At 39.0% G+C, this 20,720-nt stretch overlaps 1 protein-coding gene across 1 annotated transcript in view; it reads right to left on the reverse strand.

Moving 5' to 3' along the window:
- Window positions 1-20,720, reverse strand: part of Akap9 (A-kinase anchoring protein 9) — a 140,311-nt gene that overhangs the window by 54,949 nt on the left and 64,642 nt on the right. Inside the window, exons 17-22 of the mRNA XM_028778283.1 lie at window positions 17,570-17,908; window positions 16,448-16,669; window positions 15,297-15,437; window positions 14,712-14,815; window positions 11,537-11,742; window positions 5,554-5,783 (exon numbers count right to left, since the gene is read on the reverse strand). Coding sequence (XP_028634116.1) covers window positions 5,554-5,783; window positions 11,537-11,742; window positions 14,712-14,815; window positions 15,297-15,437; window positions 16,448-16,669; window positions 17,570-17,908 — 1,242 coding nt within the window. The remainder of the gene's footprint in view (window positions 1-5,553; window positions 5,784-11,536; window positions 11,743-14,711; window positions 14,816-15,296; window positions 15,438-16,447; window positions 16,670-17,569; window positions 17,909-20,720) is intronic.

Below are 20,720 nucleotides of genomic sequence, written 5' to 3' on the forward strand. Positions count from 1 at the left end.
AGGCACCCACCACACCCCACTACTCCAGTCCATCCTTAACAAAGGGTCAAAGTGGGTGTAACTCCACCTGACTGTGAGCTAGGCACCCACCACACTCTACTACTCCAGTCCATCCTTAGCAAAGGGCCAAAGTGCTGGTTTTAAAAACTGAGAACTTCAATATCTGAAGACAAAAACAATCTCTATGTCCTTTAAGCAATGAATATGCGACTAAGGACATCTATACAATGTAATATTTCACAGAAAGGAACAACATGGACAACAAAAACCCTATAATTACACATAACACAGAGCAATCAAGTTCCAGGCACAGTTTATGGCAACTGAAGGAAGACTTGAAAGGGTACATAAATATGACTTCATTTATGACACTCTTACAAACAGGACACCTAAGTAAGGAACAGAAGCCAGTTTACCAAAGGCAGGGAGTGGAGATGGCCGACTGTAAAGAGTAAAACCAGGGCACGCTGGGGTGATGAAGTATGTTGTACTGTCACTTTCAGTGTGGGTACATGCAACTCTTCACTGGAAGAACTGTCCACACAGAGTTAATTTTCTCATACTTAAAGAACTAATCACTAAGGAAAGACACCAAAATGAAAAAAAATTACAAATCGAGTCTATCAGGGGTGGGGGAGGGGCATATGAGATGACATCCTTAGCTAAGGAGCTCCTCACAGTTTATGGCTGCTAGAAGGGAAAGTCAGTTTTCTTTAGGGGTGTGGCCTCTAGTAAACTGATCATGTTCCAGTGGATAGTCCCACACCCATGTGTATATGAGCAGCACTAACTAACTGTTTGTTCGAGGGCCTGTGTGTGTGTGTATGTGTGTGTGTGTAGTCAGATATTTTAGCAGGAAAATGGTATCAATTGTCTGTTTTAGAGCTGTTCCTGAAACAGTAGTATGATGGATGGAAGGGCAGGAGGGTGGTGAGGCAAGAGGTACCAAATGCGGAAACACGGGAGAGAGACTCAGAGCATTCCAGCCGAGAAGTGATAGAGGCCAAGTTCTGGCAGGTGGGACCTCATCTGCAGTGTTTAGGAATCTAACAAAAGTTGGTACAATCCACTGGAGAAAGTGCACTGAAAATGAAGGTGTGTCTCAGGTCTGAATCCATGACTAGAGAGGCTAATGGAGGAATCTGTATCATCACTAGCATAAGATTTGTCTCTTGACTCAAATGGTTTGTATTTGGCTAGTAGAATTATCCTTGTGTAATTTCATAACTTGACAGTCATAGTGGGAGTATGCCCTGTGTGTGTGTGTGTGTGTGTGTGTGTGTGCGTACATGAGTGCACTGAGCAAGCAGTACAGGACAACAGCAGTACTTGCGCAGCCTTTCTATGGGTCTAAGGTTATTCTTAAATGAAATATTAAAAGCTCTCAGTGACTCCATACCTGACAAACAATTAACAGCGTTCTCTACGATCTGGCTTCTACACCACTGGACCTTTTCCACACTTCCTTGACACTTTGTCCCAGATACACTGGACCCTTTGTGAGCCACACCACATGGCCTTCATACCTGTTCCTCAATGGAACACTTTCCATTTACCCGTCTGATGCTCTCGCTCATTTTACTATTTTATGCATACATATTTGCCTCCATGCATTTCTGCACTGCTAGTGTGCCGGATTCCCAGAAGAGGGCGCTGTGGAAGGGCAGTGCATACTCGTAACTGCTGACTACCCCTCTAGCCCTCATTTTCCTAATGTGTTTGCTTATTACGTTATCACAAAAGCCCTTCCTTTATATAAAGTGCTCCATCTCCAAACATGTTCTACTTCATGTTACGTCTCAGCAGTTATCTGACATAACGCCATTTTATTTATTACTGGCCACCACGTTAAATAAGCCCTTGAAAATGGGAGTTTTTCCATTTTGTTTGTATTCATATCCAATATCCAGAAGAGTAACTGTATGAAGTAGATACTCAAACAATGCAGGGAAGCCACACCCACATCCAGACACCCAAGTCGGTCTGCTCTCTCCTCTAGGTTCAGGTTTCCTGAAGAGAACCAATGACTTGCATTTCTCTTTCAGTGTAAGCAGGAAGACATTACGCCAGTGTCTGCCCATTCTATTTCAGAATTTGTTTTAACAAGTGCAAGACAGCAAGATCAAAGGGAACTACTCCAGCGCAGAGAAGAAAAAGGGATGGGACAGTAAAGGGACATCAGCTCCACCTACTCTGCAGAGAGCTTACTCTATGCCACTTTAACTGACTGATCCATAGATTCACCAGGTGCCGAGTAATTCAGTTACTACTGATGACGTTCTCACCCACAGTTAGTAAGGGTGAACTAAGTTCAGTTGAGAAGAAGCCTGCACAAAGCCTGTATTCATACTGCTTTAAAAGTAGAATTCACCCAAGAAAGGCCTCAGTTCTACAACTGCTTATCATGGATCCCAACAGTTACTTCAAAATGTTATATAGAAGATAGAGTACTTGGGAATTAAGTAGAACAATGCGGCACTAAGCCAACAGTCTCTAGGTTAGTGGCCTCTAACTTCAGCATGTATCACAATCACCTAGAAGACCCAATAAAACACAGGCTGCTGGCTCTCAAGCATGGAGATCTTGAGCAAACTGAGCATGTGCAGCTCGCTCACTAGGGGCTATGGTGCCGCTGCTCTGGGGTGTCTCTGCCACAGAGTGACTGCTGGGCTCACAAGGCTGATATCTGCTAAAGGTATTTAAAATAAGTCAATGCAGCCACAGCAAAGCAACAGAGCACTGGCCTAGCATTTCAACAATAAATAATAGGAGAAATAAAATGAAAACGATCCCAAACAACCACGCCGTGGCCAGGCTCTGCTGCACCTCACACACCCATCTCTTAAACAGACGACTGCTCTGAGCTGTGGACTTGGCCTGGGGAGCTGCGTGCTGCAGGTGGATTCACACACTTGGCTGTGGAGGGGACACTAGCATGAGGAGGTGTGGCTCTAGCTGGCTACTAAACAAGTAGCCTGTGAGCACTACTGATCACTGGGGAATTAGCCACCGCTTTCTGCAGTGGCTGTCAAAACACAAATACATACTGCACTAGCCAGACAGACCAGACTTTATATTAACCTCATGCAAAAGCTATAATGTGAGTGACAGTCAAAATATCCAAGTCAAAAATATTTAAGAATGGTCAAGAAAAAAATGTATTAAGAGTTATGCTTTTGGAATGACAGTGCACATAGGCTATGAGTTGGAAGGAGAGATACCAGAATTATGTCTGAGCAAAGATGAGGAAGAGATGAGAAGGAGAAGCTTAACCAAAACCAAATTAGTACAAAAATACCACTATTAAATTAAAAAATAAAGAAGTGTAAAAACGAAGTACATGTTACACAAGTTAAACATTAACATGGCAGCAATAAGCAAAACAAAAGGAGCAAGATGACATGATAGTTCCGTGTAAGATCATACTGTACAATATCCCCGCACACAGGATGATTAGAATCCATAGGAATTCAAGCTTTAACAGTGCTGAAAAGCAACCACTTTAACTTATGCACTCGTTCAGGGGATGGGAGGAGCCTTCGAAGTGGCATAGGCATGAGCCTCTGAAGGGAAACCCACACCAGGACGTTAGCTCACTTGAAGAATAAAAACGTTACAAATGTTTCTGTGTAGAAAATGTCTATTTTCTTAACTACAGAATTTCACATCATGACACAGCATTTAGGATGTCAATTCTTAAGTTAAAGTCTCCTGAACTTTGGCTAAAGATCAAACTCTAAGTATAACTTACTGCCCTGTTAAATGAGTAATAATGGCTTTTATTGCTGCCATTTTCTCTCTGGCTGTTTGGCCAGTGTTAAAGAAATATCACTCTGGGTTTTGGTGTAAGCTGGAATCACCAATGTGATGTGTACCAAATGTCCTGCAACTGGAAACTGATAAATATTTAGGTTTTTACAAACAGTATTAGCCCAGCTATCCTACTACAGCAGCCACTGAATATTCCAACATAGCTGAAGCACAAGAAAATGACATTAAAACCAATGCTAGGAAAATGACAGAGGTCCTTACAGAGGAAAAGGATAAGTCTGTTAAGGAAATATCAGAAAAACACAAATAAACAATGGGAGGAAATGAATAAATCCCCAAGAAAGCCAGGGAAAAAAAAACCAAACAAGTAAAGAATAAAATGATTCAAGATACACACTACCACCACCACCAACAACAACCATATAATAGGAATTAACAATCATTGGTCATTTATGTCTCACAATATCAATAGTCTCAATTACCCAATAAAAAGACAGGCTAACAGAATGGATGTGAAAACAGGACCCATCATTCTGTTGCATATAAGAAACACACCCAACATCAAAGATAGACATTATCTCAGGGTAAAGGGTTGGGAAAATGGTTTGCCAAACAGATGGAGCCAAGAAGCAAGCTGGTATAGCCACTTTAATATCTAACAGAATAGATTTTTCACCCTAAATTAATTGAAGGAAATAAGGACACTTGATGCCCATCAAAGGAAAACTCCATCAGGATGCCATCTACATTCTGAACATCTATAACCCCAAATAAAAAGGCACCCATATTTGTAAAGGAAACATTATTAAAGCTTAAATGACACCTTGAACCTCACACATTAATACTGGGGGACTTCAACACCCCACTGTCACCAATGGACAAGTCAGCTAGAAAAAAAAAACAAACAGAAATAATAGAGCTAACAGATATTATTACCCAAATGTACAGAACAGGTACCTCCAGAACCTTTCACCCAAACACACACACACAAAAAAATACCTTCTGTACAGCACCTCCAGAACTTACTCCAAAACTGACCACATACTCAGTTGTGTAGCTAGTCTCAACAAATTCAAGATTGAAATAACCCCCTGTATCCTAGCAGATGGCCATGGATTAAAGCTAGATTTCAACAACAGAAAGCCTATAAACTCATGAAAACTAAATAACTCTCTACTGAATGGCCACTGGGGCAAAGGAAGAAATAAAGAAATTAAAGACTTTCTAGAATTCAATGAATATGAATGTACAGAATTTACAGAACATTTCATATAATGGTAGAGTTAAAATCTCTTTGGGAAAAAAAAACAAAAACAAAAACCTAACATACAATAGTCTAGATAACCTGACTGTTAAAGTAATCATGAATTGTAGAACTGAAAGACTCCATTAACAGAGCACATCACCCTTTACCAACTGAAAAGCACACAGTGTCTGGTTAAAATACAACCCGCATTTATTTGTGTGCTTGTATACTTATGTTTCAGGACTGGGGAGTGCACTCTCACAAGCCCTGTAAGCACTTGACCTCTGAGTTATTTTCTGGACCTTTTTCATGCCGTTTTTTAAAGGTAGCCTCTCATTAAGATGCCCAGGCCTGGCCAAATAGAAGGAATTACTGGTCTGCTTTGCTAGACCCAACTTGAACACAATTACTAAGAGGAAGCCTGGCCTGTGGGATCTACTATCTGTGGGATAATAGAGAGAATCATTAAATCATCCACGGCTGAGCAGAAAGTCTGCACTAACCGCCGCAGACACTACTATGAGATAAGAGGTTACCTGACTGTTGGTTTCACTTATGGCTTCTAGGAGTTTTTCAACAGCTGCTTGTAGCCGAGAGCTGATGTTCAGCATAAGTTCTTCATTTTCAGGATCTATTACAGGCCCAGCAAAACCACTCCTCACAAGCCGCTGTGACAGCTCTGCTCCTTCCTCGGTGACTTTTGACCAAATGCTGTCGTGGGTTGCCATGGCAGTTCCAGGATAGGAGGGTATGGACTCATCCATAGCTAGAACAGTAGTAAGTTAGAGGCAGACATTAATCTTTTAAAGTTACAACATTAAGTAACTGACAATACCAAGTCAAACTAAAACTTGGATCATTACAATTTCAAGGTCTTTAAGAAACAACATAACAGAGTGAATATGCAAAGCAAGAGGATTAGATAGCAAGATAGACACAAAAGGGCAGTGCTGTGTAGAAACGAACACTTGGGTTACTCTGAATCTTTTCTTTGATGGGAAAATTATTTTTGGCTCAGGATATCAACTCTGTAGCTTTAGTATATACACCCTGTACTACACCACACTTACAGCCCAGAATAGCTATCTAAGCAAAGAGTGTCAAGTAGTGTCTGGAACGTGATGAGGACTCCTAAGTAACAAAATCTGGTTCCCAGTGTAATGAGGCAAACAGGTAAACAAGATCACAAAGATGAAGGGGAACTGGGGAGGTCAAGTGCTTGCTACAGAAACACATGAGCAACTGTCATACTCGGCTGGGGAAAGGACAGAGGAGTAGAGACAGGAGGACCTGGGGGCTTGCTGGACAGTCAGTCTAGTCAAAATGGTGATGCTACAGGTTCAATGAGAGACCTTGTCTCCAAGAGTAAGGCAGAGAGTGACTGAGGAAGACTGCCCATTTTGATTTCTGGTGCTAGAGAAGCGCACACCGTCCACCGCCATCGCCCCACACCCTATCTTATTATGCAGTGGAACACTCCAGGTGCGCTAGTACAGAAGAGAGCAGGAGTTTATATTTATCTAAGACCGGACCTTCTGACTCTTGAGCCTATTCAGAAGTGACTGATTTGATCTGGTGGCACACTGAAATGCACTAAGATAATTTCATTATGTGCCACGTTTGCAGTAGTATGATGGGAAAAAAGCATAGACTATTATTCACAGATATATTATTTTTTTATGTAAGGATCAGTAAGCTTACCAAGGCAAAAGATAAGCTTCATTTCCTATAAGGCAGTGGTTCTCAGCCTTCATAATGCTACAACCCTTTAACAGTTCCTCATGTTATAGTGACCCCCAACCATAGATGATTTTCATTGCTACTCCATAGCTGTAATTTTGCCACTGTTATTACTCATAACAGTGAATATATGATAAATATAAATAAAACAGTGTAAATATATGATATGCAGAATACTTGATACAGGACCCCTGTGAAAGGGTCCTCCAAAAGGAGTCACGACCCACAGGTTAAGGACCACTACTCTAAAGTCTTGCTGTTCTAAAGGCGAGGCATGAGTACTTATCACTGACACCTAATATCACACTCACTCAGGACACCATGCTAGAGCCATAAAATCAGATGTAGCTTTTCTTACCATTTTTCACTAATCACCTCTACTGAACAAGATCATTGCTGGCAGAATATGAAAGTATGTTCTAGGGCACAATTTTAAACATCTGCAGTTTTTGTTAAATGATTGTATATATATGACTGCTTGCATTGTATATATGTGTACCATGTGTGTGCCTATACAAAGATGAGCACTGGAGTAGATGCTTGGAACCAAAACTGGGTCCTCTGCAGGAACAGCAGGAGCTCTAACAGCCAAACCATCTCTCCAGGCCTCAAATATTTGCTCTTAGACATAACTTTATATAATTCTAATCATTGGCATAGCAGCTAATATAAATTTAATATGCATTTTATTCTCCACATTAAAAAAGCACTACTAGTACTGTTTTATCTTTATATTACACTGTGTATTTAAAACCAAATACCATGACAGTGGGACAGTGGGACAAATACTTGAAAAGTTCAAGATGATCTTGGGATTCAAAAATGGTATATAAAGTATGCCAAATGGTACAGTACAATGCATACTATAGCATTGGCTAAATCAAATGAAGCAGTCTAGGAAATAGATGATAATTTTGCAGATGCTATGGGAGCAAGGGCTTAGGAAACAAAAATACTCTCTGTGATATCTTTATCTGAGGAACTGAATGCATTCTAGTGACATTTTTTTTCCATGGGTTTGAAGAATATGATAAATCTGAGATAAAGAGAACAGTCTGATATGGTAGAAACACTAACAAAAATGTATGGAGAAATATGGGTGAAGCAGTGCAACATTTAAAAGAAGGTAACTGGAAGGTATGCTGGATATAAGTTGTTAACTGTCCTAGATTTTGTTGAAACTTTGGAGGTTTTGATAAAGATTGGAAAAGGTTAATCATATTTTAAATAGAAAGATAATAGCAAATCTATGTACCAGAAGCAAATTTTAAGAATACATAAAAATGAATAGGCTGGTTAAAAGTCTATTTCAATTACCCAGTGAGGCATGATGAACTATGATATAGAAAGGACAAAGACACAAAAGATGAGGGGAAAGGACACAAGATGGACACAACTAAACACAAAGGCAAAAGGGCAAGGCAGGCAGAGAATTGCGCACACGTCTGGGCTTCAGGTGATTCTGACTGAGAGTCATTGTGAAGAAACATATGACCAGATCAGGACGAGTCTATGCTGTGGGCACGGAAATTACTCAAGAATAAACAGGAGGTGTACACCCACAGATAATGTCTAAGTCTGGGACTGTAACTTTTAAGTCTTTTATGTCTTTTATTAATGTGAGAGTTGAAATACTTGAAGTGTATACATTTGGTGTAAAGACAGCATTTACTGAGAAGGAAAAGGAGTCTCATAAATCATAAGCTAACAAAAAAATCCATTTTAAAAAGTCATAAACAGAGCATTTTAAAAGGATAAACTTCAGTTTTTCCATGAGCCAGCACTGAGAGGAGAGTTATGGGTGTAACAGCTTACGGTTCTCTGAGGACAGTAATGTTACTGTGGGAGCAGAACTAAGGTTGGTAAGAACACCTGAATTAGTCAGTGCTCTCCCAGTGTGCTGATGCTTATGCTGGAGGGCAAAGCTGAGAACAACGAACACTTAAACAATATGAAGACTGCAGCATGACTTGTGTACAGGAGCAACAGATGAGAAAAAGACTGAAGATACTGCACACATGTGGGAGCAAAGCCCAAGCACCAAGTACAGAGGACGTGTAAAACAAAACACAATGCAGCAGTCATGGGACACCAGTGCTTCTGGAACAGCTAACTCAAAAACAGCCTACACCTATTAGCTTTTGTTTCATGGTTTGATTTTAGGTTTTAGGTAGGGTCTCCTCTGTATAATAGTCCAGGTATAGGAGAGACCTTGCCTAAAGGTCTGGCCTACATACTACGTTCAAGGCTAGTCTGGTACGAAAAGCATAACCATCTCCAAATAAACAAACAAGGAAGGAAGGAGGTGAGTGTATGAGTTATTGAATGTCTTCAATGCCAGGATGAATCTGGAAAGAACCAGTACCTTCTCAGTATCATTGGCTCCTACCGATCTATAGCACAGCACTGTACCAGAGGTAGCTGTGGAAGACAGACATTCATCCCTGGCCTCTCAGATGAGGGGACCATCCTCTAAGACATCTCAAGGAAACTTACAACACAGCCCTGGGAACCATTTTGTCAGGTGACAGACCACTTTCAGACTCAAGTGAGTCCACAACAGCTTAGCCCTAGCTTTCAGCTTCATAACAAGATTATTCTCACAAGGAAGCAAGTACTAATAAGTCAATTATTTATTTTTTCAAGTGTTAGCAAGTTCATACCTGTTTAAAATCTAAACAAGTTCAGACTTGAAGACTGAAAATAGGACACATGTGTGGCTACAAGAAAAAAAGCCATATATAAAACCGAAGAGTAAAAGTCACTCTGTAATCAGATCAAAACTTAATTATTGTTATATGAGACATTAATGCTTTCATATAGAAATATGAGAAAATTCCAGGGTAAATTCTAACATACAGAGCACATTACTAATACTGTAAAGCAAGTAAGTAATTGGGGTTTATGACAAATTCAACATTTTAAAATCATAAATTGTTTTAATTCAATATATACTTGAAAACAAAAACTGGATCTGTGAGAGTTCCTTAGTGATACTAATGGCCACATGAAATTATTAGCAAGACCAACCACACTGCTGAAAACATAAAATGTTAGCTGGAGAGCACCCACACAGTGATGGGAATGCTAGCACAGTCATCTCTGAAATGACACTGTACTTGTCTGTGGACTTGACTTTCCCTGGAGACAAGTTAAATAATATTCTGAGGACTTATGTAAGACATATGTAAAACGTTTTAAAGCAAAATATCAGTTATGTTTCCATCTTGCCTTGTGGGAATTTTGGTGCTTCCTGTTAGTCGTAAGCTGAATTACCACAGAGTAGGAGCAGGGCAGACCATGTTCCGTAAGTCTCTGATGCTCGGGATGTGCTATAGAACTCAGCTGGGACACTTGTCAATAAGAAAGCACTGTTAGGTTATTTTAATGGACATAGACACACTTCTCCTACACTGACAATTTTCAATGTAATTTAAAAGAGAAGACTCTTATGGATCAGATGTCCTTTCAGGTCTGTCTTCTCTAAGTCAATAAACACAGCACAGTCTTCTGTGCTGAGTGAAACTGCCATTTCTCTTTGTAACTTTCAGCACACTGCTTGGGAAGTGAGCTTGCTGCTGCCTGCTGAGTACTGCAGTATCTATGGCAACTGCTGACCTGAGCAGGTCTGTAGTTTACAGGCCGTCTCCTCAGGGTGTTTCTGACTGTAGAAGTCAACATGGAATCAGCTTTACTAGAAGAACAGTAAAACTCCTCCCTAGATGGTTAAGTAAAAGCAGCCCATTGTTTTGATTTCTGTTTGATTAAATGTTTTCACATGTTTTACGTATGACCTTGTTCTCCACACATCGGGATCCACACCTAGTAAACACCCTTTGTCTAGGGCTTGTGCAGGAGGAAAGCTGGTCTAAAAAGTCAATCAACCAAGAAAGCTTGAAAATCGTTATTATTTCAGTTCTCATTTTATTAAAGCATTTTAGAGATTATCTTTAGACTCAACTGAAGTGTTTTTAAGTTAATTTTATTTAAAATTTTAAATCAAGCTTTCCTCTGAGGTAAGAAACACACTGCTAGTCAACCTGCAATTAAGCAAACCGTCTATAATTGGCTATTTTCTTCTCGTTTCTCCACAGGAAGCTCAGCAAGCTGAATGTTCTCCAAAGTTACAAAGCAGCACTTTGGGGGACGTGCCTCTCGTAGGGAGAGGGCTCAGTGAAGATGGAAACAAACTAGATTTAACCTTCTATTTCAAGATTTCAGACTCCACCAGCAAGATGACGGCACAAAGCCAAGAGAAGCAGTGAAGGAAAGTCAAAACTTGGTCCCAAATGCAGACAAGGCACATTCTGCTATACTTCACACTTTTCAAAAAGCAGGAAGGACCTATCAGAGGATAGCCCAAAGATAAAACAAACATAGGTTTTACAGAGACTTGTTTTATCCTTTCCAAGTGGTGCTACAGTCTTAAAATCTCGTCATTTTAACCTTTTTTTAGTTTACACGTGGATGTGAGTCCTGAGCAGTGACTCAGAATTATTCTTTATCAGAAGACAAGGAAAACAGGCAGCATAGTAACCCTGGGTACATATGATGACAGCCCTGAGGCAGCCATTTGCAAATGCTGTACAATAATGGTGGTTGAGAGAAGCAGCTTTAAAGTCTTTGTGTGTGACAATCCATTAATATGTGTGACACTGTGTATGGCAGTCCAAAAAAGTTCAGTATTCTCCTTTATGTACATTTCTATATCCTGGGAGTGCCCTGAACTGAGCCTATGTTGAAGATGTAGATTATTTCAATAGCAGACAGAACCATTACCTCTTGCACACTCTTCTTGTACACAAGTTGTGGTGGATGCCTCTGCTTCTGATCTCCAAAGCAGGCTGGTAGCTGGCTGACCTTTACTAGATCGGTCCAGAATCCCAAGAACATGGCACCCAATTGTTTCTTCAGCAGCTGATGTTGTCTTCACAACGTCTAACAAGATCTTCAGAAGTCTATTATTGGCTTTTTTAAGAGCGTACCTGTACAGAAAAAGAATCATTTATTAAAATGTTTAATTAAAAAATAAACAAAACACACTGCTCTTATGTCAGTCTGCTTTATAGTAAGAAGCAGGTGGTAGTGATGCACTGTTAATCCCAGCACTCAGGAGGCAGAGGCAGGCAGGGGCAGGCAAAGATTAGCCAGCATGGTCTACAGCGCGAGTTCCGGAACAGCCAAAGCTACACAGAGAACCCCGTCTCAAAAAACCAAAACAGAGAAGAGGAGGAAGAAGAGGAAGAAGAAGAGGAGGAGGAAGAAGAGAAAGAGGAGAAAGAGAAGGAAGGGAAGGAGAAGGGGAAGAGAAGAAAGAAAAAGAATGCTTTATAACTGGAAAATATTTAATCCTATTAAAATAATCTATCATACCACAATGAAGTGCTTCTAGTTTTTACTTATTTTAAAACTTATATTATAAAAGTATCTGTGTTCTTCTGCCAGCCCTATATAGCTTACAATTTTCATTGTAAGCATGCATTTTATTGACCCAAAAGAAATCAAGTCACTAAGGTTCTCAGTTAATGATTAAATTTTTTAAAAAAAAAGTTAGAGTGTGGTGAGATGCAAGCATATGTAAAGTACTGAACTGCTAATACTTTCTACAGCTACTCATACAGGTATGCTGTATTTCATCCTTAAATGTGTCAAACAACATACTTTAAAGTAAGATTCTAAAAGCCCACAGTGAAAATGTGGCACTAATTTTACAACTTCTAACAACAAATACAATGCCAAAATCTAAACAGGTCAAATAGGCATAGTTCTGTTCTAAAAGACCAACAGTAACATTTCAGCCTGATACCACCAAAGCAAGTGTCACAGGCCTTTACAATTGTTTATTTACTTTAGAGACAAAACTGGATCTAGTTTCACACATCACACTCATTTCGGCCAAATGAAGAGAGAAAATTTTTCAATGAAATAGAAATAAACTATATCTTTCTTTTTAAAACGATAAAAGAGTCTTTAATCTATTTAGTCACTTGATCACTTATTTATTTACTTTAAATGAGGTGATGGGTTAACTCTTCTCTGAAATATCTTAGCATTCAGACATAATCATTAGAATTAAGATAAATTTATATATCCATTTTTATTTATGGGCATAGATATGTGCCTGTGTGAGTTTCTGTGTGGCATATATGTGCAGGAGGTCTCCCGAAGATGACATTGGATCCCTTGGGACAACAGGTACAGGCTGCTGTGAGCTTCTAATGGTGGGTTCTGAGAACTGAGCCCAGGTCCTCTGCAACAGTATTCGGTACTCTTAACCACGGCATCATCTCTGCAGTCCCAAACATTAAAATGGCCATTGTCTAGATTTCCTGTTATCCTCTATCTTACTCGTAAAATACATATTTTTTAAATGAGAAAAAAAAAATAAGGATTGTCCTGGATCAAGTGTTTTCATAAAGTTTATTTTTATTGTAACATGAGCCCTTTAAAACGGTGTCAAAAATGTACCTTCATAAATGGTGATTGAAAGATAATCTCATGAACCCTAATTGCTTAATTCATCAGAAGTAGTGGATCAGCAAACTTTATACTTAATAAATACAGACACAAAGGACAGACTTCTGTGGTGGAGGTTCCTTGGCTGAAGAGAGCTTTATCTCAACTTTACACTGGAGGAGAGTATTACTAAAACCCAAGCTGACAGCTGTCTGCTTCTCAGGCACATGATCTACCTATTTTAAGATGAGGTAATAAATGGTGTTGTTTTCCTTTAGTAGTTGTCAAGCAAAAGACAGGCTTCTATTTTTGTATCTAGATCAAGATATCTACTTACATAATTAAGACTATTAAAAATAAGACCAAATGGCAGAAGTAAAAGGTTTTACTTTCTTAACTTATACTTAAAATTTGTTCAAGTGTAAAACCCCATGACTAAAAGAATATTAAATAACTTTTACTTTAAAAAACTGATTAAACTCATATAATGGTTTAAAACAAAGATGAATACTCATTTTATCAACCTCATCATAAAAATATTCTAAAAACTAAATACATGATTTATAAAATATAACAAATATTGAAAATTTTATTTTATAAAGTTCATTTTATATAAACAAACAAATGAACCAGTTTATTTTATACTGCCATGATAAGTCTAATTTTCATACACTGCCTTTCTTGTTTGAGTTCCATACTGACTGTGTTTCATATTGACGATCCACTAGATAAGCCAAAATCTTACGAGCCAAATTCCTTCATGCAAGCTAAGGAAGGAGATTAGGAGGACACAGAGGGTGACAGTCACAGAAATTGTTAGTACATACTAGTTCTAATTTTAAATTAAAGAAATGATGTTCATTTGAACAAAATAAAATTTAAAACACTGTGCCTTTCTAAACAGCCTTTAAGTTAACATAGGCTATCTATTCTCATAGTGCTAAACATTTTCATATCAATCTCTGTGATATCAAAGTAAGGAATAGTATTGTTGCCATTGGGTATTTTATTTACTCCTCCATAAAACTTGAATGTGGATTAAAGGTTCTTATACGTTATACAGCTAATGCAAAAACAAACTAAATGTGAAATATTTATCACATCATTTTCTCGAAATACCTAATACTAAATGAATGTCTTAAAGTTAATGAAAAAATAAGACATAAGACATAAAACTCACTAATAGAAATGATTTTAGAATGCAAAATAGCATTATGAAAAATAAAGTTAATTAAGAAAAGTCCAATATTCAACAACTAAAGAGAGTCAAGATCAACATCTAATAAAAACTGAAGAGCATGCAAAAGATTTTTAAAAATTAGTCTAAGTAATGATAAAAAAAATTGTCAATCCTTCAATACTATTACCTATATGGTCAGATTTCATACATAGTAATACTTTTAAGACAAAGTACAAAAGTACAAGATAAATCTCTGACATCATTACAGAACTGAAAGCAGCATTTTAACCCTGTGCTGAGCAAGTACACACTTTATACCTTTCATTGGACAGGTTTATATCAAGAGATACGTCTTCAGGTTTTCTCTCCAATGTCTTGTCTTTTAATGTCTGTTCCTCAACTTCTTGGTTGTCATTTCCATCCTGTGTAAGTTGGTGCAAAGGCAGAGAGGACAAGACAAAGAGAAAACCCGTCATCTTAGAAACGGCAAGGCACACTTCTATAGTGGTATGAGATGAAACAGAAACCTTTGAGCATGATGTAGACACTGCTTGAAATAATGTTTAACTCCGTGTTATCAAGAGACTAGCATTATCAAGAAAAGATAAAACATTCTGATGCACAGATGAAAAACATGGACTGGGTTCAAAGGAATGCATGCTGTCTACTGTGACAGTGAAATCTGTTAGGCTGCTGCATGGTGGAGCAACAGTTGCTGTTACCCCACCAGATCACATGACCAGCAGAATGCATGGCATTCCTACTCCACCTGCCTTCCATGGGAGCAATCACAAACACAGGACGCTCAGCCCTAAGAAACGCTATCACACACTGACAAAGAAGACAAACAAATCCTACTGCGCTGTCGAGCCATGCGCCTGGGTGAGCCAAAGTCCACACTACCTGTGTTTGCACACTGCTGTCACGCAGCTCACAACACAGCTCCTTTCTTCCAGCTAGAGACAGCTGCTTTAGTGCTTCCAGCTCCTCTAACAGAACCCTTTCTCTCTCTGAAACCACGTGCTCAGTATCTATGGAGGATTTCTAAAGAAGAAAAAAGGTCATGAGAGAATATTGTTGGCGATAGGAGAAGAAAACAGAAACATTCGGCAGATTTCTTTTAACCCCTGGAGACCACAGGCCATTTTCAAACTGTGATTCAGATTCCATTACAAGGGGTTAAAAGGCATATATAAAATTCAATGCAAAATTTGAAACTTTAGAAAAAAGTTAATTAAATGTATAAAATTCAGGGATTTGTACAATTTAATTAATACTCTTATGTCAAATTTGCATTGAAAATTCAGAAGTCTGAATTCACAAAATACAATGAAGAAAAGCAAAACTGAATTCTCCAATAATCCCTAATTTATGCTCCAACCCCAAATTTCCATTATTTTATATCTGAAGGAATCCAAGTCAAGAAGTCTCTATTTTTCCTTTTAGTTTTCCAAATTAAATTTAGAGTTTTCAGATGAGCTTTTCTGCAATGATTTTGCAAGTATATTTTATATAGCAACTAGTAAGAATATAGCTCCCAAATACCAAAGAAAATGTAAATTTAGTTGGGAAAGGGTTAAGAATGTTATATAAATTTGCATTTCTCAAATCAATGAAAAGAATCGTGCCACCCAGGATTTCCAACTGTGATTCACAAGGTGATTAAAGACAGTGGGAGTAAACCTGTGAGCTGCTAGCTGGTAGACTCAGGGGTGAGCCTGCCTATGGACTGAGAGAACGAGGCCTGCAGGCACCGCAGCACAGGCGGTCCCCGCTGACTCACAGCATCCTCAGCTACTGTGTGTCAGTGCAATGATTCCCATTTTACTCTCCAATCCAGAAGGGAAACTGCATACATGACGTCATGGCGATGAACACTATGAATCTGGATCGGGTTTGCCCTCAGGTTCTAAAACTGCAGACGGTGTGTCTCTAATGGTAATATCTGTAGCCATTTTCAGATCCGGCAAAATAAATTTTAAGTTTTAAAAAAGGTTACAAAGTTACACAAAGAATACTGTTATTTTAGATGGGGGAGAAGGGCTGGTGCCGACCTGAGTTAACTGCTCACTGAGCCTCCTGATCTCCTCCTGCAGCTGCTCCTGGTCTTCCCGTTGCCTCTCCATCTGTTGCATGTGGGCCTGCCTCAACATTTCTGTTGCCTGCTGATGTTCTTCATATTGTCGTACAAGTTCTTGACGCATATCTTCCAACTGCTCATTTAAGATGAGCTGTCTAGAAGTGTCCATATTTGACACCAACACCTCATCATGGATCTTTATCAGTAAAAAAAAAAAAAGTTTGACCACACATGAATTGTGAAAATTTGCCTCTACTGATATTTTCATAGAATAGGAAAGCAATTCTATCACACCCACAGGGCTCCAAATTTTTTTCATTATTAAATAAAGCCTATCCGTTTCCATCTATTAAAGATAGCTAACTGTTGAGGAAATAATTCTATTTGTGAGTATGCAAAGAAAAAGAGAATTAGGACCTAGAGAGTAAAATGCATTAAATTATTGTTTTAAATAAGTGGTGATTCGCCATATGTTCTTGTATTTAACTGAACGAATCTTTCAGTCATAGACTTTGCTAAATCACAGGATAATCTTTAACTGAAACAAACTTAAGACAGTTGTAACTTACAGGATTTTATTGATTAAACATCCAATACAATGCTTTTGTTACATCCTTATTTAATTAATTAATGTTTCTATGTGGGTATACACATGACTCTGTCTCTCTGTCTCTCTGTCTCTGTCTCTCTGTCTCTCTCTCTCTCTGTCTCTGTGTGTGTGTGTGTGTGTGTGTGTCTGTGTGTGTGTCAGAGGACAACTAGAGGAAGTCAGATCTCTCCATCCATCACTTGAGTCTTGGACTGAGCTCTGGGTGTCAGACGTTGGGACAGGAGTCTGACCCACTGAGCCATCTCACTGGTACGTACAATGTCTATAAGGCAAACAGACTTTGTTTTCTTTAATTAGCATTACTGTCATTTAACTATGTGCTTTATCATTAATAAACTACAACGTGCGGCATATGTAAATGAGCTGACCCGACACTGTCTTCTTTCTTAAGCAACACTTTTGATGATATATTCATAGTGAAGAAACCATTTTTTGTTTTTACAAATTTTTTGCTTTTTAAAAAAATACCCCAGGAGTCATACTTACAGATTTTCTCACTATAAATGTTTCGTCTTTGGAAAATATTTCTTCTGAAATAGTCAGTCCATGCTCTTCTGACTTCAGCACATCATCAAGATCAGCTTGATTAGACAGAGGAGCTGCTTTACTGTATTCTCCTAACTCTTTGCTAAGCGGTTTAAATTCTTCTTTAAAATTCTTGTCCGTTGCCTCAAGAGTCTGAAGACCAACTTGACATTGTGCTGTGATGTCATTTTGAGAATACAGAGCGTGTGCTTGTTCTGACTGTATAGCGTTTTCTTTCCCCTCAGATAGTCTAGAGAGTTCAGTCTGTTGAGCAAATGCTATACTCATCGATACGATGACCTAAATAAATAAAACAAACAAACAATTCTTAAGCAGCAGCTGGAATTGAACAAGGAAATTAATACTTAAGACTATATACATCTTAAAAAGCCTGTTGTCAACCCATACCCAACACTGCTTGGGTAACTAAGAACCTGAGACTACATAACCTAGGGACTTGGGTAAAACCAAATACTACTGTTCTAAAAACAACAACAACAATAACAACAAACCAACAGCAAAAATATACCCATGACCTGCAGCAATAAAATGACCCCTAGACATTGTGCTACACTCATAATCAGTGCCCTGACAGCCATCACCAGAGAAGCTTCCTCCTTCAGCAAGTGGGAACAAATACAGAGACCCCCAGGATGATCATACACAAAGAATGAGAAACTTTGGAACACTCAGCCCTAAATGGGGTGTCTCCATCAAATCCCTCCCCTAAGGAGACAGCTATACCAGGCTCCTGTCAGTATGCACTTCTTGGCATCCACAATACTGTCTGGGCTTGGTGTCTGTATATGAGATGGATCCCCATGTAGGACAGTCTTTGGATGGCCTTTCCTTCAGCCTCTGCTCCATACTTTGTCTCCATATTTCCTCCCATGAATATTTTATTCCCCTTTCTAAGAAGGACCAAAGCACCCACATTTTGGTCTTCCTTCTTCTTGAGCTTCATGAGGACTGTGAATTTTATCTTGGGTATTCCAAGCTTTTGTGCTAATATCTACTTATCAGTAAATACATACCATGTGTGTTCTTTTGTGTCTGGGTTACCTCACTCAGGATGATATTTTCTAGTTCCATCTATTTGCCTAAGAATTTCATGAATTCATCGTTTTTAATAGCTGAGTAATACTCCATTGTGTAAATGTACCACATTTTCTGTATCCATTCCTCTGTTGAAGAGCATCTGGGTTCTTATTAGCTTCTGGCTATTATAAATAAGGCTGCTATGAACATAATAGAGTATGTGTCCTTGTTATATGTTGGAGAATCTTTTGGTATGCCCAGGAGTAGTATAGCTGAGTCCCCAGGTAATACTATGTCTAATTTTCTGAGGAACTGCCAGACTGATTACCAGAGTGGTTGTACCAGCTTGCAATCCCACCAGCAATTGAGGAGAGTTCCTCTTTCTCCACATCCTCACCAGCATCTGCTATCACCTGAGTTTTTGATCTAACTGGTGTGACAGAAGCTTGATATAGCTGTCTCCTGAGAGGCTCTGTCAAAGCCTGACAAATACAGAGGTGGATGTGCACAGCCAACCATTGGACTGAGCACGAGGACCCCAATGGGGTCCTTAATGGAGGAGTTAGCAAAGGACTGAAGGAGCTGAAGGGGTTTGCAACCCCATAGGAACAACAATAATATCAACCAACCAGACCCCCCCAGAGCTCCCAGAGACTAAACAACCAACTATATGGAAGGACCCATGGCTCCAGCCACATATGTAGCAGAGGATGGCCTTGTCAGACATCAATGGGAGGAGAGGCTCTTGGTCCTGTGAAGGTTCGATGGCCCAGTGAAGGTAAATTTGAGGGCAGGGAGGCAGAAATGGGTGGGTGGGTGGGGGAACACCCTCATAAAAGTAGGGGTAGGGGGATGGCACAGGGAGTTTCTGGGGGGGGGGGTATAACCAGGAAAGGGGGTAACATTTGAAATGTAAATAAAGAAAATATCAAATAAAAAAAAGGAAAAAAAATCCCTCCCCACAGAGGTCAAGGCACTCTGCCAGAGAGGGCAGGAAGAGGTAGATCTATTCCCAGTTTTCAGAGAAACCATCAGACTTATTTTCAAAGTGGTTATATAAGTTTGCACTCCCACCAGCAGTGGAGAACTTTTCCCCTTGCTACACATTCTTGCCAGCTTATGCTATCTCTTGAGTTTTTTATGTTAGCCATTCTGATGGGTGTAAGATGGAACCTCAGAGTTGTTTTGATTTGCATTTCTCTGATAACTAAAGACTCTTAATGTATCTTTAAGTGCATCTTGGCCATTAGAGATTCCTCTGTTGAGAACTGTTTAGATCTGTTTAGAACTGTTTAACCCATTTTTTATTGGGTTCTTTGTAAATTTTATATATTAACTCTCTGTCAGGTACAGGGTTGGTGAAGATCCTCTCCAAGTCTGTGAGCTGACAAACTGTCCTATTGATAGTGTCCTTTGCCTTACACCAAAGCGTCGTAGTTTCATGAGGTCCCACTGTTCAGTTGTTGGCCTTAGAGCCTGAGCCATTGATGTTCTATTTAGGAACTTGTCTCCTGTTCCAATACATTCAAGGTTATTTCCCATTTTCTCTTCTGTGAGATTTAAAGTATTCAGTATTATGTTGAGGTCCTTAATCCTCTTGGACATGAGTTTTGTACAGGGTGATAAGTATGGATCTATTTTCATTCTTCTACATGTAGACATCCAGTTAGTGTAACACCATTTGTTAAAGATGTTTTCATTTCTCCATTGTATGGTTTTGGCTCCATTGTCAAAAATCACCTGTTCATAGGTATGTGGGTATATTGTTGTGTCTTCAATTTGATTCCATTGATCAACCAGTCTGTTTCTATGCCAATCCATGCAGTTTTTTTTTTTATCACTATTGCTCTGTAGTACAGCTTGGTTAGGGAAGGTGATTCAACCCAAAGTTTTTTTATTGTTCAAGATTGTTCTGGCTATCCTGTGGGGTTTTTTTTTTGTTTGTTTTGTTTTGTTTTTCTATATGAAGTCACGAATTGCTCTTTCAAGGTCTATAAAAAGTATTGAAATTCTGATGGGGATTGCATTGAATCTGTAGACTGTTTTTGGTAAGATGAACATTTTCACTATGTTA

The sequence above is a fragment of the Grammomys surdaster genome, unplaced genomic scaffold, assembly GCF_004785775.1.
Source record: "Grammomys surdaster isolate TR1022 unplaced genomic scaffold, NIH_TR_1.0 333, whole genome shotgun sequence".
NCBI lineage: Eukaryota > Metazoa > Chordata > Mammalia > Rodentia > Muridae > Grammomys > Grammomys surdaster.